The sequence below is a fragment of the Maylandia zebra genome, linkage group LG3 (assembly GCF_041146795.1).
Source record: "Maylandia zebra isolate NMK-2024a linkage group LG3, Mzebra_GT3a, whole genome shotgun sequence".
Lineage (NCBI taxonomy): Eukaryota > Metazoa > Chordata > Actinopteri > Cichliformes > Cichlidae > Maylandia > Maylandia zebra.
Window position 1 is genome coordinate 25,276,092 of NC_135169.1, and position 26,812 is coordinate 25,302,903.

General features: G+C 40.3%; 2 protein-coding genes across 2 annotated transcripts; one reads left to right on the forward strand and one right to left on the reverse strand.

Annotated features, from left to right (window-relative positions):
• Positions 1-1,508: 1,508 nt before the first annotated feature.
• On the reverse strand, positions 1,509-9,381 carry LOC101475342 (butyrophilin subfamily 1 member A1). Its single transcript, XM_076881387.1, has 6 exons — positions 9,184-9,381; positions 6,697-7,035; positions 4,985-5,198; positions 4,728-4,792; positions 3,278-3,394; positions 1,509-3,162 (listed from the first exon to the last, which is right to left on the reverse strand). The coding sequence occupies exons 1-6, from the start codon at positions 9,233-9,235 to the stop codon at positions 2,663-2,665; spliced, it is 1,287 nt and encodes a 428-aa protein (XP_076737502.1). The 5' UTR covers positions 9,236-9,381; the 3' UTR covers positions 1,509-2,662.
• A 16,120-nt stretch (positions 9,382-25,501) lies between these two features.
• On the forward strand, positions 25,502-26,812 carry LOC143416692 (uncharacterized). Its single transcript, XM_076882168.1, has 2 exons — positions 25,502-26,308; positions 26,708-26,812. Exons 1-2 carry the CDS (start codon positions 25,613-25,615, stop codon positions 26,810-26,812), a joined length of 801 nt encoding a protein of 266 aa, XP_076738283.1. The 5' UTR covers positions 25,502-25,612.

Sequence of the window (26,812 nt, forward strand, 5' to 3'; positions counted from 1 at the left end):
TTGGTTGGCACACAGAGAATGAACGGCCAGATTTAAATAATATAAGCAGTTAATTCACAACAGAAAGGGTTAATATTTCAACCAAATAACATTTTGTATCATGTTAGTGAGTGTGAGCACTCACTCTTGCGCTCGGTGTCAGCCTGACATCTACTGACAATATTGGCTTAGTGTCCAAAATGCCCACTGCAGTCCAGCTTTAATGTCCACTGAGGAGTTTTTGATGGGCGGTCATAGAAAGAGAGATTCTATTGTTACCTCATTACTCCTGCCTTTAGAATAATAGGCATTGGTAATAAGGTGCCATAAATTCATTTTCTGACATGATGCTAAGCTCAACTTAAAAAATGTCCCTTTAATTTTTTTGAAGTGCCGTAAATTCATTTTCTACATAATCTACATAATAGTTATTTCCTGGAGAGGACTGAGCATATAAGACTGTGAGTCAGACCAAATCTCACCCTTTTTTTTATCCATTTCATACTAAATAACTTCAGTGGGCTCGTTGTTTTGTCCCTCAAAGACAGCTGTCAGGACTGAGTATGAAAATCTGAGAATGAGGTTTGCAGTAAAACTTTACGTTAGAGATTCCTGTTTATTTTTCCTTAAGTTCTGTAGTTTCCAGCACTCCTGCAGCACCGGTCTGTCTCGTACAGTGTCCTCCTTGCTCCTGAGACTGTGCTGGGAGATGCAGAAAACCTTCTTAGAATGGAGTGTAATAATGTGCCATCCTGGAGGAGCTGAACTACCTTTCTAACCTTTGCAGGGTCCAGGTACACTAGCAGTAGTGAGGCTGACCTTAGCTGAATGTGAAACAGTCAGAAAAGATGAAGAGGGAAAAATATCAGCAGCCTCCACCTGAAAAAAACATTCCTGTTTTCCAGTTGACTCTGATTAACGAACAAAGATTCAAGTTCAAGGTTCTTTATTTGTCACATGCATAGTTATCATAGTTATACAAGTATAACACACAGTGAAATGTAGCCTGACACGCTGATATATATATATATATATATATATATATATATAAAAACACCCAGCACGCCCCTGCGGGCGGTTTATCCTTCAAGCTCGGGTCCTCTACCAGAGGCCTGGGAGCTTGAGGGTCCTGCGCAGTATCTTAGCTGTTCCCAGGACTGCGCTCTTCTGGACAGAGATCTCCGATGTTGTTCCCGGGATCTGCTGGAGTCACCTATCTTGGGAGTCACCGCACCTAGTGCTCCGATTACCACGGGGACCGCCGTGGTATATATATATATATATATATATATATATATATATATATATATATATATATATATATATATACATATATATATATAGATATATATAGATATATATAGATATATATATAGATATATCTATATATATATAGTGATCAAGTGTTTGATCCTATTAAAATGATTTAAAATCCTATTAATATAATAAAACTTCAAACTTTTCGATCTTTGTTCCACAGCCAGCAAAGCTTTTAATAATATACTGCTCATAGACAGGAAGCACTCATAGACAGGAAGCACTCTGATTTTATTTAGTCTCCTTTTCATGCACAAAGACTGCAGAATGATCCATTTGTTTAACAAATGTAATTTTTATACTAGGAAACTGTACAAAACCCCACCAGTCAAATCTCTGTAGTCAAACACAAATGCAAAATAACATCATTTATAAACATCACATTAAAGAGAAAAGTGCGAAACAATAAGAATTTAATTCCCAGCAACAAAGTCCCAAGAGTTAAAAGTAAACACTTAAAGCATCTGTGCTTTCCATCAAAGTGATGGAAAAGCAGTAAGGCTGCAGTAACAGAGGCTCTGAATATAATTCACACTTTCATATTATTGTAGGGTCTTTACAATATAAAGCACCTTGAGTCAATCTGTTGTTGTGATTTGACACTATATAAATGTAAAATTAATTGCTTTGAACTGAGACATTCACTGTGGCTCAAGTAAAAAAATATATATATAGTGGTAGTGGTAAAATGCTATTCATCTTAAATGTTTACATTTCCTGTGGCAGTGTTTGATTTTATTTGTTCATAAAGTATGAACAAACTGTATGGAAATGGGGATAAATCACTGATTTGTGTGTGAAACACACATACACACAACAGATTTGTGTCTACATGCTGTTAATAAATTTGTAAATGAGGGTCAATCTGACCCATAAACTGCGACTTGCAGGAATAGTGGTGGTCAACAAGCACTTAATGCAACAGGTGTAACTGAGAAAATACTTTTAAAAAATAAAGGTCTGTGGAAGTTAAGACTATCAAAACAAGTGTTTATAACAAGGTTATTTAACCAACTTATTGCAAGTTTCTGTTTTATAAATAGACTGCACTAAAACTTTTCTTGTGTAAAGTCTACTACTTGTGTAGTAGGTATTAAAATATAGATAACTCAAGATCAACTCAAGCTGCAAATGTTTAGAGTAATCTCCTCTGATCTTAGCTGCTCAAAGCTGATGATTCAGCCGGCTTTAGAGGCTCAGTGGGAAGACTTTTGTACCCGTACATTACTTTTCCTTTTTTCGTTTTCAAACCATCCAAACTCCAATCTAACTGACAGCTTTTACTAAGATTCAATCCCTAACCTGAGATGTTTTGTTTCATTTATACAAATATAAAAGCTGTCTGATCACATTTGGTTATCCCTCTTTATCCGATCAGCGGATTGTCATCTTCTGATAAATCTGCCAGGACACCGTAGGGGTTGTTGGAAATGCCTGAGAGAGTATTCCTGCGTGGAGACTTTGCAATGACATTACGAGGCCGTTTCTCAGACAGACTCGTCGAACGGGGAAGAGGTTTGTCTTTTGAATCTGGAGGAGGATTGAATGATGCAGCATCATTAGTTATTGAGACAGCAGAACTGCTGCCGTGACTGCTTCTTCTCATCTGTGGGCTGCGTGCCGGATTTTGTCCTGAAGCGACAGGACTGTTGTTGTTGGTTGAGGATGCTGGCTTAAGGAGCTTGCTGTGGTAGGAAGACTTTGGTGGGGGTGGGATGTCACGCTTTGAGGTGCCTGGTGAGGATCTAGGGTTATTTGTAGACTGGCTGGACTGTTGTGCTGGACTCTGCCTGGATTTGAGGTCTTTCAGCTCTTTAGTTAATCGCTTGATCTCATCTTTCTCCAAGCTCGATTTTTGTCCTCCCACTGGAGGAACACAAAAACATATACAGTTAGCACTTTCTCCACACAAAGACAAAAGTTAGTGAATGAAATAATACTTCGTAATAGTTAAACATAGAGCCGAAAAAAACTGACTTACCAGACAAGTAACCTCTCTTGACTAAAAAGAGCACAAGAGCACAGATTAGTGTGCACACTATGACGGTCGCCACCACAGCAATTGCGACGATTCGAGTGGAGGATTTCATGCATTCATCTGAAATGATTTTTTAAAGGAGATCAAGCATGAACAATGGGATAAATTAAAAATCATAGTTTGTTTTCTAAGCTGCTTTTAACTGAAATGTTACCACTAAGGTTTACATATCAACACATAGTAATATAAATATAAAAATATGACCTAGTCTTTACCAAGTTTGACAATAATTTCATTACAAAACGTGTCTTTATTTATTTAACAAAAATAAGACAAAATGCAAAAGCAGTCTGTGGGAAACCAAAGTATGCTCTTAATGCCTTCATAGGAATTAAGAGGGTAAGTAGCCAACTGCTCCTGATCAAACGCACTTGATTAATTGATTGTGAGCAATAAAAGTTTGCAGGTCTGGCGCATTCAAGTGTGTGCTAACACAATGCAACAACTCTGCCACGAGTAGACATCCCAGCAGATTCACCCCAAGGTCAGACCAATGCGCAAAAAAAAAAAGGACTCCAGCAATGAACTTATAGAGGCAACTGTTGTTGATCATTAATCTGGGATAGATTAAAAGGCCATTTGCAAATAAACTTAAGTCCTAATTCGACAGCGCAAGAGATTATTGACAAATGGGAAAAGTTCAGGACAGCTGCCAGTCTAACAGGAGTAAATGTCCCTGCAAATTCACCCCAAGGTTCAGATGGTATAATTTGGGTAATGCAATGGGATAATGGTCCCCGACACAGCAGCAGATCTACAACAGAATCACTGAAAAAGAAAAATTGTTGCAATGGCCCGGTCTAAGTCCACAAACCCAACTGACTCAAATGCAGTGGTGGGACTGTAAGACAGCTCTGGATATACAACTGACACAACATAGTGAAGGAGAGTGGACCAAAACTCCCCCACAACAGTGTCAGACACTGATAAAGTTATACGAAGAGCAATTACACCAAGTTATTGTTCTAAATGTGGTTTATAAGCTACTGATTCAAGGACTGTACGTTGTTTCACGCTGCTTATGAATCCTAATTTCTGTTAACATGTCATGTTGCTGTTTTATCTCTGGTTGTATTTAAATACTTTTAGAAATATTAAAATAAATAATTAGAGATTGTTTATGTGTAGTCCGTATACATGAGGCCACAGCAGTAATGCAATGTTAGAAGATATATTAACAATTTATACATGTTTGTTTCTTAACCTCCAAAATATAGTTAAGATTGATGGTTATTTACTGAGATTCAATAAGTAATAGTCTAAATATAAATTATTTATTCATCGTGCTATATTCTTTGTCTCACTGAACAGCTGGATGGATTATAAAGCATATGCATTAATAATAATGTTTGTAATGCAGCTGATGCAGGTGTTTGTTAAAGCTCTGGTGTACCTGGTATGTAAATCGTTGACTCCCTGGTTGTGTTTATCTCACGCTGGTGGACTCTGCAGGTGACCCTGTGATCAAAAGACACATATTTAAGCTTTATTCCTTTGTTTTTCTAGAAAAATAAGAGTGTGTGCACATGAAAAATCTTCTGAAAAACATATCCCACTTAGCCTAACTAACTAACGCAGATTAAGCCATTCTCAGAGATCTTTTAGAATATAAATTAAATTCAGGCTTGAAAATTAAAATTGAATTGAAACCTTTTGGTAGCAGTCTGTAGAGTCACTCTTCTTGTGACTGTGAGGCACCACTGGGATTCGTCATTTCTCTTTGGGTCTTCAGCACTAATCTTATTTCCCTTTTCATCAAGAAATGTAATCAGAGGCTCAGGGAACCAACACTTAGCCTCACACTGCAGAGTCAGTCCTCCTCCCTCATCTGGAACAACTGAGAGTTTCGGCTCAGAAACAGCACCTGCAAAAGTAAGAATTATTCAGGTTGTTGTCTGTGACCAAAATTTCAGTTCAAATGTTATTAGAAAACTGTGGGAAACTATTAGAAAATCTCATCTGAGCTTTAAGAGAGAGATACATGACTAAAGAATCTGCATTTGAACCCAAGAGAACCTTTGTCACAAATGATGTGGGTGAAAATTAGGGGTGGGTTTTGATTATCGATTTATTGATTAAAATCGATTCTAGCTTGGATTACGTGATATCGATTCATTAAAATCCTGAATCGATTTTTTAATATAAATTTATTTTGCCCGAAACGTGAATCTCAGGTTAAACCTCACTAAATTTCAACAACCACCAAACAGCTAAAACAGTAAATGAGAGCAGGAACACGGATTCTGCACAAAGACATAAACACAAAGCGCGGACCCGCCGACGGATCAGAATCAGTGAGATGTGCCTTTCTCACCCGACGGCACGTACACGGTCGGGGCTGAAAGCTGACAGCTCGCTGATCCTGATCCGTCGGCGGGTCCGCGCTTTGTGTTTACGCCCTTTTTGCGCTAGATTCAAAAGCTGCAGGTTTTTATCTTTCTCCAAACAATATTGACTGAACCAGCAGCAAAAGGAGATCCAAACTACACTTCACATAAACATCGTCATGAATTCCCTCTTATTGTTTTGCTGCCACCACGATAAAATCACACTTCATGCACAGCTCTCTCTCTTTCTCAGTATACTTCAAGAACAGTTTCCCATCTAAAAATCTCTGTTTTCTGCATTATTCGCTTGCTTGTTATGCACAAGTCTACCGTTGTTTACAGCGCTGTCGGCCGCTGTTATTTTCCTTTTACCTACTTCCGAAAAGAAAACCTAATTTCTGCCGTTCAACAAGCTTCTGAACAAATGTAAACTTTTTAAAATTATGCAAAATTGCAAAACGCTCAGCTGTGTCTCTAAAACCTCTGTAACTTTGCTCTGCTTCACTTCCGCAGCATCAGGTAATGTTCACATGTTGATTAATGGTTTTCTTTCATTTTTGATCTACTGCAGAATATTTTTATTAAATCCCAGGCCAGGAAAATCACCTTCATGTTTTTCTGTGTTTTATCCTCAGTTACTTTGACACAAAGGCATCTGCTGTGACGCTCACACCTTTGATAAAGTCTCGCAACTGTCAGCTTTCTTTTTATAGATATAAAAATATGGAAATGTACTGATGCATGATCTGAATTATAATATTTCTGACTGTCTGAGGCAAAATTTCCCCGAATCGAATTGTGGATCAAATCGATTTGGGACCTTGTGAATCGGAATCGAATCGATTCTAGAAATCAGTGACGATACCCAGCCCTAGTGAAAATGCTCTCTGTTACTGCTGCTTAGAATAAAGAATGAAATCTGTAAGATGAACTTCTCAGGGTGTTTAGAGAAACCTAAACATGTGCAGATCTCCAAAGTGAAGAAAGGGACTTTGAGGGGGATTACATGCAGCTCTAAACTTTGAGTGGACGTACCTACAAACAGCTCCAGTATTGCAATGACAGTTTCCTTGTTCTTTCGAATCGCACACCGGTATTTTCCACTGTCGCTTGGCTGCACGTTGGATATCACCAATGACAGGTTTCCGTTGTGAAGTTCATCCCTGATGAGGTTTGTTCTGTACCGAAAGACTGGATTCTTCATCTCAAAGGTCTCGAATCCATCTCGGTACAGGAAGGCAAATGCGGACAGATCATCCTTACTCCACTCAACTGTTGGTACATCGTGACTCGCAGCGGTGCTGCAGGGCAGGAGGACTGTTTCACCTGCAGAGGCTACGATCTTTGGTACATTGTTTGCTGAGGCCGCTGTTCCTGTGAAGAGAAAAAGGTATAAAACATGGAGTAGGTCATTACTGAGTTTTAAAAAGAGTTATCCTAACACCTTTTATCTGTGTAGCAACAATATAATATCGTTACTCATCACACAAACCTTTTTATTCAATTTAAAGCATGTACATTTATAGGGCGCAGCTTCTTATTAGTAACCCAGAGAATAACATATTAGTCATACATAAGAGGCATGTGTATGTATGAGTAATACCTGTGGCTTCAGACGCCACTGAACACTTAGTTTAAGGCAGTTTCTCTGCTTGGCTCTGTTTGATGTTGGAGAAAACTGATTAAAATAGATAAAGACGCTGCAAATAAGGGATATTTTGTGTGGAAAGGTGCTAAAAGACTTCAATAACCAAACCATGAAGATAAAACTCAGAATAGTAAACCCTCTTTAACTTTTTTAACTAAAAGAGGGACTACAAATCTGCTAGCACCGCCCCCTACACATAAGAAAGATAAGGGACCACCAATCTGCTCTAAACGCATATCTATATTAGAAAGAAAGGATGTGGAAATGACCTTTCAAGGGTTAATTTTTTTTTCTCTGGTTTGTAAATCGTTAAAGCGATGTATAGTCACGCACATGTGCAGTGAGAATGCGAAAAGTACATTTACGTCTGTTCGATGTCGACTACTTCTGCACTTTTGTCCTTGTGAAACTGCTGAACTCTCTGGAGTTTCACATGTCTGTCTGCACAGCACGATCACAAGCTGAGCAGAGACAAACATTTACAGCTACCTTCAACTTCTTCAACAGAACTGGGAGACGATTACGGGATGCAACATGAGTAATATGACAGTAATATGAGGTGTGTTTACCAAACATGCCACTGATATACTCTAAACGTCCTGTGAACTTGACCCTGAAATCTAAAGGATAAAACTCAGGCAGTGTTTCAGCAACAAACATATGTTGAGCTTTGGTAGATCACAACTTTAACTGTTAGTCAACATTCAGAGCAAACACAGTCTAACTGTTCTGCACACGCCCATAAAAACCAGAGCAGTCACATACCTACAGTACAAGAGAGTACAATGTTTTTCCATATTGTTATGGTGTCATTGTCCTTATAAACTAATCTGTATTTAATCATATATTGAGTTTATGTTCTTATTATATTTGTTCAATCTGCTATTAAAACAATGTTACTTTCTAATCTCTGCGAATAATAAAGACTTTACTATCTTATCTTTTCTTATCTTAATCGGTTTCACACTTGGCAGCAAGAATTGCAAACAAGCGTTTGGGATTCATATCCGATTAACATGCTGTGACACGACCAGCTGTTCATGCTGGGAACCCCTCCAGTCTGACGGGATTAAAACAAAACGCCAAACAAAGGTGGGCCGCAATTCCCCCACGGCGAAGTGAAACTCTCCCTGCCAGTCATCGAAAGCTAAACACTTCCTGTTTTTACCTTTTGATCCTTTTGACAAATGCAAACATCTGCTCACTGAAGTCGACGCTAACACATAATAGACGACACAAGATCACACTCGTGTTAGCAGCATTAACACAGAACCAGCAGGGACACACCTTTAAAGCCTTAAAGCCCGACTTCACAGTCGTAACTTTTAAACACAGGCCTGTGAGATCGTTATCTCTGTTTCTCAGATATACCGACTTCTCTTTTCGAAACATAGCGCCGTAATCTCGCAATTATGGGATGTTTTATGTTCTTATAAGTCGTGTCTTTTTTTCTCAGACTAATTAGGAGATGGGTTTTTTCCGCCCTTACCTTTTCGCCCCTTCTTTACACTCTTTTTGTTGCGCTTCTGTAATGTTACATTGTCACTCCTCAATAATAACCTATACTTTGCCTGCATTTTTGGAGAAGTACATCGACTTACACATTAACAAATCATTTTTTACTTTGTTCGGTAATTCCATCTAATGGCAGCTTTACGTGAATCAACTGAAGTACGAAGAAACCTTTAAAACCTGACTATTCAGACAACTTCTGCTTCCTGAACGGGCTCGTTTTGACCCTGCAGCTGCTGCACGGAGATCGTCCCCGGCAGCTTTTATAACAAATATATTAATGCCTGGTTTGGAAACTGGAGCGTGGAAAAGCCATCTACACCCGAAACACTCTTGTACGCTCGCCTTTATCCAAATCCTACCTGTGCAACAAGAGTGTGCGGCGACGAGCAGCAGGAGCACAGAGATACTCATGGATGAAACATAGAAAAAGTGACCCGCTGGTTCCACTGGATTGTAAAAAAGGAGGTAAAAAAGAAAAAAAAAAGGTCCCAAACTTTCTTAAAGTCTTTCGTACGTCCTCTCCAGGGAAGAGCCTGAAGCAAAATGACGAACTACAGTTTGGCAAAACAGGAAGTAGGAGGGTCGGTAAGAATTTTACCATACGTTTTTAAATTGTATTTATTTATTTCTTACTGATTTTGGGAGATCTGAATCACTGAACTCCTTTGGAGATATTTAGAAAGGCTTGAAATAAAATACAAATTTAACTCGAAACTCAACTGACTTCGTCTGCCTCTAATCAGCTGACTGAAGGAGGCGGGCCGAAGGCTCGCGGGCTGCGGCTCCTTCAGTACCGTGCAAAAGTCTCGAGCTACTCCTCATTTCTTTATATTTTGTTAGGAAAGTGTGAAATTGGTGACTTAATGAAACACATAAAAACACACACGCAAAACAAAAAAACAAAAAAAAACAAATGACTTCTAACGAACTTGAAAGTTAATATTTAGGATAACCACCTTTATTCTTCGACACAGTCTGAAATCTCTTTCTTCTCATTTCGTTTAGTAGTCTTCAGTAATAGTTCTCCAGGCGTCTTGAAGGACATTCAAAGCTCTTCTTTAATAGATGGTTGCTTTTTCTTTGTCAAGATGACCCACACTGCTTCAGTAAAGAATCTCTGGGCAAGTCACTCTATGATAGTGTGTTTTTCGATCCAGGTTTGCTTTTTCTGCATTGGGAGTTTTTGGGATCATTGAAACGAAGCTCCATTACTGATTGATGTGAGTGGCCCTGAGAGCTCAAACGAGCTGTAACTTAAGAATATATAACATAGAGGAAAATGCTGCAAAAGGACAAAACAATCACTAAGAAACTTGAATAAAACACAACAGAAGTAGGCAACACTGCAAAACAGAACAAAAAATGCTTCAGCGTCACAGTGCCAGTTTGACTGTCCTTATGGCAATGTGTTTTTAAGAGTTTCGATTTCAGGAAGAGAATATTTAAATGAGCCACAAACAGGGACGTGCAGAGAGGTTTAAAGGGGCGGGTGCTCAAAGTTAAAAAGGGGCACATTGAACCAGGCTGAATAACAACAACACACATTCATCAAGAATCTAATATGGGAAGGGTGGGGCTGTGTTGGTCTGAGACTGTAGACATTAAAAAGTCCACAGGAGAGATGGTAGCTGATTAAACAAGTGTCATGAGATAATAACAAAATGCAAAGATTGGTCACAGCGCTTGGAACCATAAGGCAACAAAAAACTGTGACATAAACTCGGCTCTGCCTGTGAATCACTCTTTGCTTCTCTTCTTCCTTCCTTCCCATCATTTCATATATCACTCTCCACTTGCTGTCTATCTGAGAACAAGGCGCAACTTGCTATTGCAATAAACTATAATCTAATTATCCACACCTAACAACTCCAGCACTTAATCTATAATAAAATGATGACAGAAAAATGTTATAGCCCTGCCTTTAGTAGCCTCATACAGCGCCTACTGTTTCCTCCTCATGTCCTTACCAGCCATGTCTGCACAATGTTATATCATGAGTAATATTTTTTTAAATCCAGCTAAATAAAACACACACATGCACGCACACACAGTGACATTTTAGACCTTCTTCAGAATACTGTATATACTGTGGGCATCATGGTGCTGATTCAGAATCCTTACATTGTTATTTATTACTAGAGCTACAATAATAAAGCAATGAGGAGGGGGAAGTAATAAATATGAAATAATGTATTTATGATGATTCCATTTGTTTCACTATCCACTCTGTGCAGGGCAAAGCTTATTACATGTTTAAACTGTAGAGATACAATCATTTTACTGCTGTAAAATCCAACTTTTGTCTTATTTAAAATATAAATCTGCTTCTTAATGTATGTTCTTTAAAATACAGCGTGTGTTTTTTAATATATTATAATTATAATAATTATTATGTGGACATGCATATTAGATCGTTTTTTAGTGAAATATAATCCCTCCAGAAAGGCAGGAAAAGCCCAGAAACTTACTTTAAAACTAAATATGTTCTAAATACTTTAAAACTAAATATGTTCCCTAAAACGGTGACAGAGCTACAGACCCATGACAGCCTTACACAGGTAGCCAGCAGCTATGACCAGCACTACCTGTGCAGTTAATAAAAGGACAGGTAATGTTTGTCGCGCTGTTGCACACACAGCACGCTCGTTTGTTTCAGTTCGTCAGTTGCAACAAGACAACTTACCAACGTGTACGTAATAAGCCAATACTCCTGTGTGCTACACACTACAGTGTACGCTGTACACCTACTTACTGGTTTTGTCGCATCAGTCTGTGTCTCTGAGTTAACTTGTGTTTCTCCTACAGCTCCGGACCGCAAAAAATGCGCGTGCTCTTTGTGAGCTCGTTCCCGGCTCGTAACCAGCGCGTTCTGCCGTCGAGGGCGATCATTGGTTAATAGTGATCATGTGACTGATGCAAGCCAGATCCTTTTATTTAGCAAAACTGTGATTAATAGTTAAATATTATTGTTGAGGGGCACAGACAGGACTCCGCACCCACACACACATAAAAAAATAAATAAAAAAATTTAAAAGTTGCCTCAACAAAAGGGCACTTTGGGCACTCATCAGGAAAGGGGCGGGTGCTCAAGCCCCTTTACCCCCCCCCCCCCCCCCCTCTGCACGTCCCTGGCCACAAATGTGAATTACTGCGGACAGGGTCTGTTCTGCCTGTTTGGTGCCCTGGGCGAACACTCCCTCAGGTTTCCCCAGTCTTATAAACAGTATATTTCAAGATTCAAGATTAAAAGTGTTTATTGTCATGTGTACAGAAGAAAGAGCATTTCTCTGTGCACTGAAATTCTTCATTTGCCAAGTTAGGTTGAAAGAACAAGATAAATAAGTATAAAAATAAGACAAGATATTAAGATAAATAAAGATTAAAAAAAATAAGGATAAAATAATGAAAGATAAATAAATAAGTGCAAAAATAGGTAAGTGAAGACAAGTGAGGTGTCCAGATGTTGATGTAGATGTACAAAGGAGCTTAATGTGCAAAATGAATTAGTGTGCAAAGTGCCCTGATGTGCAAATTGCAGTTGAGGTAGGTCAGCTGTTCAAGAGTCTGATAACTGTGGGAAAGAAGGAGTTGTTGAGTTGGGACATTCTGGATTTCACACTTCTAACATTCGTCTCGAGGGCAGAAGTGTGAACAGTCTGCGTTGGAGGTGTGGGGGGTCTTTGAGGATGGAGGCAGCTCTCCTCTGGACTTTGCGATGGTAGATGCTCTGCAGAGAGGGCAGCAGGGTCCTGGTTGTTATCACTCTCTGCAGGCATTTGCGGTCCATATTGCAATGACCCAGCTGGTCAATGTGCTCTCCACAATGCAGCTGTAGAACTGTCAGGTTTATATAGTGGATTGTCATTTATGGTTAGAAATATCTACTCATATATGCTTAGAGTTTTATAATCAATGTCATGTTGAGTGCGAGTGTTGCGTGATATTCCAGTGCAATTACCGCAGTGTGAGGTGTAATGTGTATTTTATTGATCGTTTTGTTGGAATGTCTCGTCATATATAATGCTTAAGGACTTTATTAAGAATATTCATTTATGTTTGTATTTCTTTTTAGTTCTGACGGCATTGTATCGGCTGTGGTTGGACATCATTACATGTTGAGGCATGTCGAAGAATCCTCGTGTCCGAAATAAATGTCAGTTAAAACGCAAAGAACAAGTTTAGCTTTATTAAGACTCCAGAGGAGTAACACAGAGATTTTTGGTCATTCTGCGCTCCAAATGGATTAATTTCATTAAAAAATTTAATTGCGTTAATCGTGATAACAGCGTTAACATTGACAGCCCTAGTTTGTTGTTTTGTTTTATTTTGCGAACTGGTTATTAAATGTTGCAGCCAGCCAAAGAATCCCCCATCGCCCCGCCCTCTCCTCTCTGTGTTTGGCAAGCTGGTGGCGCACCTCACAAATGGAGGGCGCCTTTACTCCAAGCAAATGGGCAATAGAAAACCGATTGGTGCCCACGCAATCCCCAAAATGCGCTGGCATAATATCGGGGCAGCATCGGTGCAAGCAACTTTTTTTTTTTGCCGATGCCATGATGCTGCACCCCATCCCGCCCATATCAAAAACCGGAGCAGAATTTACTGGAAATTTCACTCTGGTCTTGTATCTGTTGATAGTTTTTACTGCGAGTGTGTTTTTAGGAGGTAAGATGTTATTATCTCTCTCTCTCTCTCTCTCTCTCTCTCTCTCTCTCTCTCTCTCTGTTTGGGGGAGGGGGGGGGGGGGGGGTCAAAGACAGTGACGCTGAGAAACATCAACCAGCACCGGATATCTGCTTTAGCCTTGGAGAATCACTTGTTGTTGTTGTTTTATTTTCTTCACAAAAAGAGCAGGACTTTAAACTAAGCTGTGCACTATCACTTCAATGGAAAGTTCAAACCAGCAACCCGGGGAGCAGCTACACAGACCTGCGACCATAACCGCTGCTCTGTTGGGTCAGGCCTGTTGCAACAGCCACATCCTTATGAAATCCAATTCCTACATCCAATGAGAGTGCAGTGGCATGCGAGTAACAAGCCAAGGGTCTAAATCTGTGCAGAAAACTTTACAGAACGCAACGTGTGCATGCGTACACATATACATATATACTTTGTAACTTTCAACAATAGGAATCCTGCAGAGGAATTCATCTTCTAAGGACTCTGAATGCTTAAAATGTTCATGATGTATTGTTAAAAGAAAACTGTGAATCAGTGGTTTGTTATGCAGATTATTGAGAGTTTGTTGAGAGTTTGTTAATCGCCAAAGAAAATATAAGCGGGAAGAACGGGGAAATCAATGCACAGAGACTGACGCATTATCCCGCCTAACATACCGCATTTGACGATTTGTCATGGTCAGATGCAGGTCACGGTAAAAGGTATCCGCGTCCTCATGAGACGCTCCGGATTATTATTCAGCCTGGTGCAGTTACGAGACTGAAAGCACCGGAATATATTTAATTCTGAAGGAATGAAAAGCGAGGACTTTGCGGTGTGCTATTGTGAAGGAGTCCACTTTAAACTAATCTGTGACTTTTTCACAGATTTCACAGATTTGCACTACATGATAACACTACATAGCAACAGGATTTTATCACCCGAAACTCACCCGAAACCCTGGCTGATTGGGACCCACACCCAGTTTCACACCTTGGCTCAGGCGATTAGAGGATCATCAGGGGGTCCTTTTGTCCCTCTGTGGGGGGTCACTCCCACTAGGTTTATATCTGGGACTCTCCACCATTTGACCTTAGAACTGAAGAAGCTTCTCGGATGAGAGGTGAAACGTCTTCAAGTAACTTAAAGAAGTCCAGACGCTTTTCTTTGCAAGCTCCTTTGACTACGATGACCTGGACAGTGTTGGGGAGTAACGGAATACATGTACCGCCGTTACGTATTTAAAATACAAAATATGAGTAACTGTATTCCGTTAGAGTTACCGTTTAAAAAGGTGGTATTCAGAATACAGTTACTTTGTTGAAATAAATGGATTACACTGCGGTACTTCCCTGTTTCATTTTGTCGCGGGTCAGGACTGTTTGGGTTTTGTTTGACAGCTACGTTCTGTTGTTCCAGGCGCCAGCGTTACGGTTGCCATGGTTACAGGGCGACCTCTGTGTGTTTCCTGGGTAAGAGTTCCAGGCGGCAGGGTTGCGGTTGCCATGGTTACAGGGCGACGCTCTCTCTCTCTCTCTCTGCGACTGTGTGTTTCCTGCATGAGAGAACGCCTTTTCGTTGTTGTTGTTGTGCTAAGCTAACAGGTAGAATGCTACAAGCATAGCTCTAAAGAATGTAGCATCATGGGCAGTGTAGTCCGTGTTGCAGGGAGAATGGACTGCCATACACGTTAGGGGTCTGTGAGCGCGAGGAGGGAGAAAAAGGTGAGTGGAAAGGTACGAGCTGTCATCGAGGAAAAACGGGAGCTGGAAGCATGTAAATATAATAATAACCACTTCAGCCAAGAAGAGTGCCTGACGAGCCCAGTTGTAAGTAAGCTATTAAGACTCGACTGTACGCTGTGTTCGTGTTTTCCTCCGAAACAATAAGTTCCGTTGGAGCAGCCTTTCAACGCCTCTCTCTGTCTCTCGCAAGAAAAGTTGACCCACACAACAAAGTAAAGCTATTTTTCGGCTACGAGCCGACAGGGACCCCGCCGTATTAGTCAGAGGTCCCTTTACTACAGTTCGGAGTAATAGTAATAAATCACACAGCAATAGTACATTCACGTTGTTGTAAAAAGCATGATAATATATTAAGTAATCCAAAGTATTCAGAATACGTTACTGTCATTGAGTAACGTAACGGAATACGTTACAGAATACATTTTGGGGCATGTATTCTGTATTCTGTAATGGAATACATTTTAAAAGTAACCTTCCCAACACTGGACCTGGATGACTGAGAACCTTCACAGACATATTGATCAGCTGTTGTTAGAATTTATTTAATATTAATTTCAAGTATCAGCTGATGGCTGCTGGAGCCACAGATGTAAAAGCTGCTGGTCATGATGTTGGTTTCGATATGTGGTGAGAGGGAAACATGATGAAACCAGGAGATGTCCTTACTGAATCATCAGAGCTGAACAGGTGATGGAGAAACAGGTTTACCTTTTAGGTGACATGAATGAGTTGAAGGGAAGTTATGAATTGTTTCTGAGAGACAAATAACACCAGGGTTACGCTGACAACTGTGCAGGGGCGGATCTAGCAAAGTTTTGCCAGGGGGCCAGTAGGGGATTAACAGAGAGAGGGGGACACAAAGAAATACGTTCTTATTCTCATTTAGAATGTCTGGCTTTTATTAAATAATTATCTGAAGCTTACAACCAAAGTTTTTATCTAACGTAAAATGTATAGAAATCATACATATACCAACAAGACAGTGTACATCACTCTCACAACAGCGTCTGTTTTCATTCAAAGGCTTTATGGCTTTTCCTATAAACCTGGGGGCAATGTTCCTTCTAATTTTTCATGTGTCTGAGCGAACGCACAAACTCACTGAGCGATCCCTTGGACCACTGTGAGTGACATCAGACGTGTGCACTGTGGTCACGCCAGCATCTAATCCATCCAAGTTACATGGTTTATTAAAATAATCAAATTACAGCATTTACATTTATGTTAGACTACTTTTAATTAACTGCTTTATCCCACTTACAATGTGTGTTCCCTCAGTTCAGTTCCCATTCAGTTGTCCAGCCAGTCAGTGTCCATTCACCCTCTGTTCATCCACTCCTTATAATAAACCTTCACCAGTCTTCACCTACCTGCGAGTCCTGCGTTTGGGTTCCTTCTTCCTCGCCTCCACACAACGCCTGACATGTAGTATGTTAACACTATTGGAAGGAAAAATAACTTGAACTCCAATTTTAAAAACACAACTTTCTTTCTTTTTTTTTAATAAAGCTCTGACTTGTATTATGAGTCTGTGGTCTGGGAGAGAGTCCTGTAACTCTGTCTACAAAATACAGTATATAATGACCAATGCTGGGCAATTAATTATAAAGTTACTTCTTCAAAAAAGTTACTGAGTTTGGCAAACAACAAAGAGGGACAAAAGGACCCCCTGATGATCCTCTAATCGCTTGAGCCAAGGTGTGAAACTGGGTGTGGGTCCCAATCAGCCAGGGTTTCGGATGAGCTCATTGTGAAACCTGGCCCCACCTTATCATGTGAATTCCTGAGGTCAGATGGCCCAGGATGTAAGTGGGCATTAAGGCGTCTGGGGAGGGATCTCAAAACTGGATTATAGATGGCAGAGAGTTGGTGTCGTAAACCACCGCCTCTGTTCAAAGATGGTCGCTCACAGTGGACATAGATGGCTTCTTTCACTCCTCTTTCAAATCATCTGTCCTCTCTGTCCAAAATGTGAACATTGGCATCCTCGAAAGAGTGTCCTTTATTTAGCCCAGTGCTGGGCTTACACTGTGCGGTTTTTGGCACATTTTGAGCCGATTTTTCAGTCGTGCGACCGATTTGGTGATCGGCACGATTCTGGCCTTAATCGTGCATCGTGTAGTATACGTGGGGTAACAAGAAGTGATTAACACCTCACGACCAGCTCCCGATCATCAATCGCTCGTGAGGGTGTCACCGCAGCCGCTCACACGTAAACGGTGAAAAAGACGGAGCAGCACAGCTGTGCAGCGTGTGATCTGGACACTAGCGATGGAGGCACAACTTGTAGAACTTTCGAAAGCTCATCCGAGCCTTTTCGGTGTGGCCTCACAAAATTATCACGACTACAAGAACCGTGAAAATAGTTGGATTTACATTGCTGCTCAATCACAGCTGCCTGATCAATGTTTTTGATTTAGCAAAGTTGATGGTGGCGGTGTGTGTGTCTGTGTGAGTGAAAGACAGACAGAGAGGGAGAGCGAGCGACAGAATTTCTGTTATAATCTTCATATTATGGAGGCACAGTGTGAGCACTCAGGTCGCATCAGAGCATCGGGTGGTGTTAGAAAGCCCACTGTTTACACGTTATTTGCTTGGTTGAAGTGTTGTGGTTTGTTTATAGATAGTGTTTGAGCTCTGGAAATTGATATGTCCTACGTCATTAACCTCACCATATCTATGCTGACGCTCCTTGAATGCACCACTCTGTGCAGTGTGCTGCTAGTCTGCCTTTGTAGCTGTGTACTTTTGTTTCTAAATATGGGACGATTCCGTTTTTTAAGGGATGGTTGGCAATCCTAGGTCTCTCCTTCTCCTACCTCCACTTTCTCTCATCCACCTGCTGGCCTCTACCACTTGCTAATGTTACTGAATCTGTGGAAGCTCCGCGATAGCCACCACCAAACAACTGGGTTATTTTTACACACCGGTCAGTATCTGGCCAATCCACCACCTTTCATTGTTTATACCTGTAGCCGAGTGGTAAATTAATAATAATATTTTCCATTTAAGGTTCAAAAAGGGGTCTTAAAATGTTGTTTCTTTCTTTCCATGTATGGTAAGACAAGAATGTTATTGGGTAAATTAATGTTATTGCTTGTGCTATTTCTTTTGTTATCTGCATGTTTTGTATGGAACGCCAGGACTGCCATAATGAATTAATTAACTACACCATTAAATGATTAATTAAATGTGGCAATAATTAATTAAATTGGAATTAATTAATTAAATAAATAGGTATGACACATTAATTAATTATTGACACATTTAATTAATTATTTAATGGTGTATTTAATTAATTTATTATGGCAGTCCTGGTGTTCCATAGTTACGTGCACTTGAAGCTGTTAATTTTATAGGTTGGTGTAGTTGCATATTGTGGTCACTGGGGGGTGGTAGTGCTTAAGGGTTAACTGCAGTTTTCCAAAAAAAAAACTTAACAAGAAATGCATCTTGGGACTTCCTGTTTGCTTTTCTGCTGTGGATGTGGAACGGGAATGTTGTGAAGGAGTTAAATTGTTGGTAAGGAATTGTTAAATATGCACATAACTCATTGAAACATATTGGTATAATTGTAGTGCCGTGGCAAAGCGTCATTATTTTTAACAAGATGATGTATTTCTGAAATGTATGATGCAAAGGACCCGTATGTGCAGCGTGGAGCAGCCATTTTCTCCATGCAACGAATAAGTTGCGAGATCGTCTGTGTGCTCCAGTATTCCAAGTGAGATTTCTGTGGAATGTAAGTGTTTATAAAAATGTATGTAACACTTCCACATTTTTTTAAAGGAGCCTTGTGTGATTTAGCTCTTTGTATTCTGTTCTGCACAGACAGAGGCCACTGCCGTATTTTTGTGTTTTGTATTTCATTTCATTTCATTTCCTTTATTCCTCGTATTGTATTGGCGCATCTTTGTTTAGTCGGTTATTCTGTTACTTCGCCACGTTACCTCTCGTGCCGTCGATGTTCAGTACAAGTCCATATGGCCGCTGTTTGACAAAAGTAAAAGTCAAAGGACATTTTTTTTGTTTATTCAGTTGTCATTGACAATAAAACTGCACATTAAGAAACCCAGTAATTGTGTCCTGTGTGGCTAACCATTTCCCAGGCTACATACCGTTATCAAAAAAATAAAAAATCATCGGCCATGAGTGTTCTTAGTGAGGGGAGTATACTATATGTCAAAGTGATGTTAGGAGACTCATTTGTTCTTCCTGGAAACTATGAGAGTGAAGAAGAGGGAAAACTTAGCCAAATACAGCCTCAGTCCCGGGATGTCGCTGCGCACCAACACGGAGTTTGTCCAGTATTTTAATCTTTTTTTTCACCAGCAAACAGTGTGGAAAAACTACCGTGAAATACAAAATGAAAACACGGATAAACAATGTTCATATTTTCGTTTTATACACAGAGTCCTGAGTCTCTGGTGGAATATGTGCTTAATTGAACACCCGCCAAAAGCATGCGTGCCATAAGCACAACTCTTAAGTCCACCAGTAGGTGGCGACAACACAACATGAAACCAGTTTAAATACCTAATTTTGAACTTGAAATGTAATTATGTGACTGCAATTCAACAGCTACAAATACTTTAAATTAAAAATTAAAAATTTTATTTTATGAATATTTACGTTGTCAAAAGAAAAGTGTCTTTCAATCAGTGGTTTGTTGTAGAGATGGCACGATACCACTTTTTTATGTCCGATACCGATACCGATATCATAAATTTGGATATCTGCCGATACCGATATGAATCCGATATAGTGTTTTTTAATCAACAAAACTGTTTTTTAAAATATCTTGCTGCATTTTGTATAAGTTCATACTCAAGTTTAAAACAACAACTACACTAAAGGTATTCTGTTATACCTGTATGCAAAAAAAAATATTTCATAGTTCAGCAATACTGATCAATCTAATAAACTTAAACCTACACCATCCTCCCTATTCTGGTATTTTAAACAGTACTTAGCGTAAATATTAAGCAACCTAACTAATAGGGTTCCAACTCCCATCAACAACAAAAATAAATAAATAAAAAATAGGGAACCACCCCTCACGCGCCACCTCATGATGCTTAACCGACGTAATCAACCTTAATTTGATGCAGTGTGGAAAAAAATGCACAGAAATCAATTATTTTTCAAGAAATATTAAATAGATTCAACATCTTTCTTCAACAAAATTGCAGACTGCACAGATGGTACCTTCCCAAAGGAAAAAGTACTATAGCTTACTAGGGTATATATATTAGACTTAATAGTCACTATATACAGTAATTGACTTCTATTCATTTTACATCAAATTAAAACTTTGGGTGTCAGATAATTATTTATTAAAAGCTAGACATTTTAAATGAGAATAAGAAAGAAAAGTATGTCTTTGTGCCCCCTTTTCCCAGTTAATGCCCTATCGGCCCCCCTGGCTAAACTTTGCTAGATCCGCCCCTGCACAGTTACGTCAGCTGCGTAGAAAAAGATCCTCGAGTAGAAAGTAATATTAAATAAATCCTAACAACAGCTTATCAAGCTTAAACGTGCTGCTGTTGTTCAGCCGCTGGTTTCCTCTTTCTGGTGCAAAGTGGGCCAAAAGCAAACAAGAGAGACGGACTCGCGACAGAAAAGCCGATCAGCTGATCATTGATCAGTTTCATGATTGAAGTAGCAGCCGGAGAGCGAGAGGCAGTCGCTTGTTAAGCTTAACGCAGGAATGCTTTACTACCAGACCGAAAAGCAGTGCACATTTCGGTGCTTTATTTCAGTGCTTTTTTTTCCTGAGCTGTGATACACTTCTAGCCAATCATTTTACGTTTCCGAGGATAGTAGGCGGGTCCAGGTACGTACGTTCTTTTATGCAGAGCTACAGATTAAAAATGCCCAAGGCGAAGCGGTCAGAAGTCTGGCTGTACTTCACAGCAAAATATGCAAACTCAGCAGCCTGCAACAAGTGCTTTAAGCTGATACTGTGATACTGTCAAAGGAAGTAACACCTCGAATCCGATGAAACACCTGGCGACGCATAGCGTTTTTTTTTTTTTTAAAAGCCGAGAAATGCGCCGTATTGGATGGCAGCAGCAGCCGTTCTTCTCTGCGTGAGTAGCTTAATGTTGTTCGTGTGTAATTTACGTTGAGTAGGCTAACCACGTTATTACATTAATGCATGTAAGGTGAACTAGCAAACATCAAGCATGTAGCTATGACAAACATCATCATAGCTACATGCGGCTGTCTTCTTGTTTGATGGCAGATGCTCCCTTCACCCTGGCCAAAAAGGCTAAAATGACCAAAGAAAAAGTGGAAAACAGCTAAACATGAGAGGTTTTTGGACAAAGTTTGTATTTTTTCCATTGTTTAAGCACTGCTTCCAGCTAAGAGTGATACCATATATGCCCCATAGCTGCAGAAAAGGCTAACATTGTTATCTTTTTACAAAAACCCAGCTGAACATGAGAGGTTTTTGGACCAATTTTGTGTTCTCCATTCTTTAAGCACCGGTTCGAGCACCGTTTGAGCACCGGCACCGTTTCAAAAGTACCGATTTGGCACCGGTATCGGATAAAACCTAAACGATACCCATCCCTATGCTTTACAAACATTCAGAGATGGACTTACACACTTGCTTTACTTCTCTCGGGGATAACTTTGTCGGAGATGAAATGCCGGGTTGGTAGCTAAGCTCCAAATGCTATCCAGACCACTGACAGGTCCCGCATGCCACAGCCGCTCTATCACGTGATGCATACTGCTCCAACGTGCTAACGTTCTGAGGTGAGTTACAGCGTGTTGCAAGTTTTGTGAGGTGCTTTCGTGATATTTAATGGATCGGATTACATTTTTTATTTTTCTCCGATATCCGATCCAGTAATTTAGGTCAGTATCGGACCGATACCGATACGTAATATCGGATCGGTCCATCTCTAGTTTGTTGTGCTGATGACCAACGAGGCTTTCTGATTAAAGCTTTAATTTAGTCTGGTTTTATTTAAACTTCTGTCATTTTGTTTACATCGTTAGCATTTATTTGTATGCATGTAAGTGAATAAATAGATTTCTTACAATGCTGGGATGCTCGTTTCTTCTGTCACTACAGCAGCAGTCCACTCCACAGTGAGTCAGGCTGTGACGTTACTGTCAGTCCTGAAGCCAAGTAGGTTGAAGGTGAAGATGCTGGGAAACTTTCTGATTCTCTCTGCATTTCTTATATCTCTGATTTGTCTGTGAGGGGTTTCCTCTCGGAGTGGCACTCCTTTTGCCATCTTTTGACTCTTTGTCCTTCTTCATTCTTCAGCTGCATGTTTCTGGCCTGCTGTGTGTGACAGTGCTCATCTCTTGGCTTTGTTCTTTGCAAAAATAAAAATTAAAAAATGCACAGTCTAACCAGTTTGTCCACATTCAAGGCCCTGCTGCTTAGACAACGCCACACTGGGGGGAAAACACTTGTGTGTGTATAAAGTCAAACAGGAGAAAATCACAGGTATTAACAGATCAGGGGTAACCTTCTTCAGTGATGTTAATGAAAGCGACATCCAGAAAACCTCATTAAAACCAACATGTCACATTTCGCAATATCGCCCAGCCAAGTTTAAACATGTAGCCACTCATATGCTTCTGCCTGAAGCAGCCCGAGCAGAACTATGATGATATCAGAGAGAGAAAAAAACACTTTACGAAAATGAATCATCAGAAACACAACTACGAGGGCAAAGTTCTGGAGTCTCATTGAGGTTACTAAACCAGTGCTTAAACTGTTTAGTACTTTACTGTTTGAGACAGTAAGGCCACGTTTGGTTGTTTTTGTGGACAATCATCTGCACAGCAAACACTAAACGCTGATTGGTTGACAGTTTTCTTTCGACAATGTAGAAATGCATAAAATAAAACAAACAAAAATCCCTAAACCTTAAAACATCAGATGGTGGACTTTCTGTGGGAGTGCTGAGAAGGTGCTGTGATTGTTCCTTTTAAACTGTGTGCATTCCCACTGTTTGTCTTCACTACAAACAGTGATTTTAAAAAAAAGAACAAGTCTTGACATAACCGATGAGGTAAATCCCAGTTTAGCACCAGCTGTGTATGAGAAAACCATCAGTAGCTATGATCTGGCAGCCTGTCACATAGTCCCTTTTATCACCTGAACTCAGTGAACGTGTCTCTGAATAGTTGATGACCTTGAAAATAAAAACTGGACTTCAGACTCGCTTTTCAAAATCCCACAACAAAGGGAACAGAATAATCACTGTGATTGAGACAAAGATTTATTTAACATGACTGTTACTGCAGCTTACTGATTCACTAAAAGATCTTGAATCTTCTCAGTATTATTGACATGGAACTGACACATGTGATGCACTGACCAGGGCAGAATTACAGATGAAGGGTTTGCACTGTGCAAAGCAGCTGATGAGCCACATTTAGCCCTCTCCACCTCAGCCTCTCATTAGCAGATACAGCTCATCTCACAGTTACTGTGTGATACCTGTTATTTTTATCTGAGGTTTTAGATTTTGTCACAGCAGCTGATGAAAGGAAGCAAGGTTGGTTATATCTGACCAAATCTGCACTTCATGTCCTGTGGCTAAACTCACCACCAAGCTGTTATTATACATATTAATGGGTACATCACTTTACCTGTAAATAATAAATAATGAAGTATTTGAGTAAATGTACTCAGTTACATCCCACAGGTGGTTCTGTTCATGCCTGAAGGGGGCCAATCATATTTTGAGGGGCTTGTGGTGCCGCACAGTGTAGCAGCACCTCAGATTTTACATGTTGTTTTATTTCCTGATGCATGCTCAATCATCCAGGTAAGTAAATCTCCAAAAGTTGATTCTGTTCATCTGGACGTAGCGTTTTATAAAGATGAACAGAATCAACTTTTGGAGATATTGTTTGACTAAAACAACACTAACACAATGTTTCCTGTTAGAAATAAAGGTAACTAATACTCCAACTATAAGTTTAATTTCCACCAGTGTTGCTTACCTTCTTTGAAACCCTGACTTCATTTTTCACGGAGCCATCCTACCATCATCATCATCTGGCTAAGAGCGCATGCACCTTGGACCAAACCAAAACAGGAAATAAAAAGGTGGATGCGAGGTCAGACAGTCAGAGAGACTTTATTTATCCCCAAGGGGCAATTAAGATAGACGTACATACAATACACAAACATCACATTGGGGAGACAGGCCAGGCTAGGTGGCAGCGACCTGGTCGGAAGAGGATTGGATTTTATTCTTTATTACCAAAAATAAAAACTGATGCTAGCAAACAAACATGTTGTTTGTGAAGGAAACATACAGCGATAAGCTTTAAAAAAGAGTAATTCACTTTTGTTTTGTTTTTTAGGGTTCCTAGACCATTAGGTCTGACATTTATCTCATATATTCTGTGGTTACTCTTCAGTGGGACTTTAAAAACTTTTAAATCTGAATCATTATTTCAGGAAAAGCGGTTAATAACATTTGAATGATTTGATTTGAATAAAACTATGATCATCAGGCTGGGAATACATATTAGCTGAGCAAAAAAAAGTTCTTGAAAAGTTTTTGAAAGTCACACCAACATGAATTCTGTCATCCCCGTCTGCATTCTCACTCTCAGCACGTTATCTCTGGGAGTGTGTGTGTCTTGAACCTGGCTGAGTTATGAAGTCACCTGAATCTGTCACACCCTGGTGCTAAACCTGGCTGTATTTGTGTGTGACCTGTGATGTGATACACTCTTTGTAGTTTTTGGCATCTCACTCCTTGCTTTGGCCGCACTGACTGTTTCTGTAGGTTATAAGTTTTATAAGATAAAATCAGCTTTTCTGCAAATAAATATCTGAGACTTGAATGTTTGATTATGTTTGTGTCAAGTTTTCGTGTCTTCTAGAAGGTCTTCTAGAATCGCACTGTGTGGGATTCATGGAGATATTGCCATGGGAGCCCAAGTTTTGAAGAGAGATGGCACGATACCACTCTTTTATGTCCGATTATGTCATAAATTTGGATATCTGCCGATAAGATGTGAATCCGATTTAGTGTATTTTATAATCAATAAAACTTGTTTAAAAATATCTTGCTGCATTTCGTATAAGTTCATACTCCATTCTAAACACTAAAGCTATTATGTTAAACCTGTAGGCAACAAATGCAATGCACACAAAATATTTCATAGTTCAGCAATACTGATCAACTCCCAGCAAAAAAAAAAAAAAAGCTTTCAGTGTGACGTAACTCCAGACCGCATTCATATTCTAACCCAAACACACACACAGGCACTAACATTAATGAATGACTCATAAGAAGGGCGGCGCACAGAGGCTGCCGTATAAGGCATTAACAGATAAAAAGCGAGTCAGCTGCTGTGCGGCTCACTTTGCTGCCACACTGACAAGATGACACGTTTTTCGGTCTCTACGCTCATTCCTCTTCTTTTTATCAGCGGCGTTTCTGGGAAACTGATTCAAGCCGCTGCAGGAGACGATGTAACGTTTCCCCTCACAGAGGAGTGCATGAAAGGAAGAGGCACGCTGAAACGTCGCCTGCAGGACAACAGCCTCCATTCAGTCGGGGATCTCGACGGCAGCTGGAAGCCGGCTCCAGGTTATATTAACAGGTTTTTCCAAAGCAGCGACTCTGTGATACTGACAAGTGCAGATATCAGTGATGAAGGCTATTACGAGTTTGACTGCAACAACAAGAAAGAAGAGACTGCACAGCTGCAGGTATTCATACCTTCTGATGTTTTTGTACGCGAGGGCGAGGATGCCATCCTCCCGTGCCGCTCCATCACAGCAGGTCAGTGGGTGAAGTCTGTGCGCTGGAGGAGAGATGGAGAGGTGGTGCTGGATGTCCGGTCGGGGAAAACCACATATGGGAACGGCTTTGATGAAAGCCGGGTCTCAATACCATCAGACTGGGACCAACGAGCAAACCTGTCCCTCATCATAAAGCGAGCCGAGGCGAGAGACGGAGGAGTTTATTACTGTGACATCGACAAAGTGGAGAAACACCGCTCCGCTGTCCGCCTGCACGTCTCCACACCACCAACACCACCGAGCACCACATCACAGCCTACAACCACAGAGAGGGTAAGAACACAGACTGCATTTAAATGGTTCACATTTGACAGTAAGCATTAAAAGTCCACTCAGTTACTCTTCCGCATGCAAAATCCCACATTCAGAGACACACAGTGCAGATAACAGCCCAGATCAGCAAGCACACAGACAACAGTGACTACAAATGTAGTTAGTCACTGCTGAGCTACTAGAAGGTAGTAAAGTGCAATGCAGGTGCACAGATCTACTAAGGCGGGCAGGGGGTGGTGGGGTGGAGACACTGTAGGAATGAGGTAATATAGGTTATGAGGGTAGCCGGGTCCCTGTAATTTAGTGGAAGCTTTAGCAGAGCCTCACAGTCCACGTCATAACAGACGCCAGTTAAAACTGCTCACTAACATTTCTGCTCTGTCTTCTTGTCCTCTGCAGCCATCAGAGTGCTCCAACTGGTCATGGAGCACTTTCTCCAAAAAAAGTATTCACACTATGCAAAAGTATCTGACAATTCACCGTCTGAAGAATTTTAAGTTTTAA

Excerpts from the sequence above, each read along its gene's own strand:
- LOC101475342 (XM_076881387.1), bottom strand. The coding sequence starts at position 9,235 with ATGAGTATCTCTGTGCTCCTGCTGCTCGTCGCCGCACACTCTTGTTGC. Across the intron at positions 7,036-9,183 it reads CGCACACTCTTGTTGCACAG|GAACAGCGGCCTCAGCAAAC; the intron begins GTAGGATTTGGA and ends TTCTCTTCACAG. Across the intron at positions 3,395-4,727 it reads GTCAACGATTTACATACCAG|ATGAATGCATGAAATCCTCC; the intron begins GTACACCAGAGC and ends AAATCATTTCAG.
- LOC143416692 (XM_076882168.1), top strand. The coding sequence starts at position 25,613 with ATGACACGTTTTTCGGTCTCTACGCTCATTCCTCTTCTTTTTATCAGC. Across the intron at positions 26,309-26,707 it reads AGCCTACAACCACAGAGAGG|CCATCAGAGTGCTCCAACTG; the intron begins GTAAGAACACAG and ends TGTCCTCTGCAG.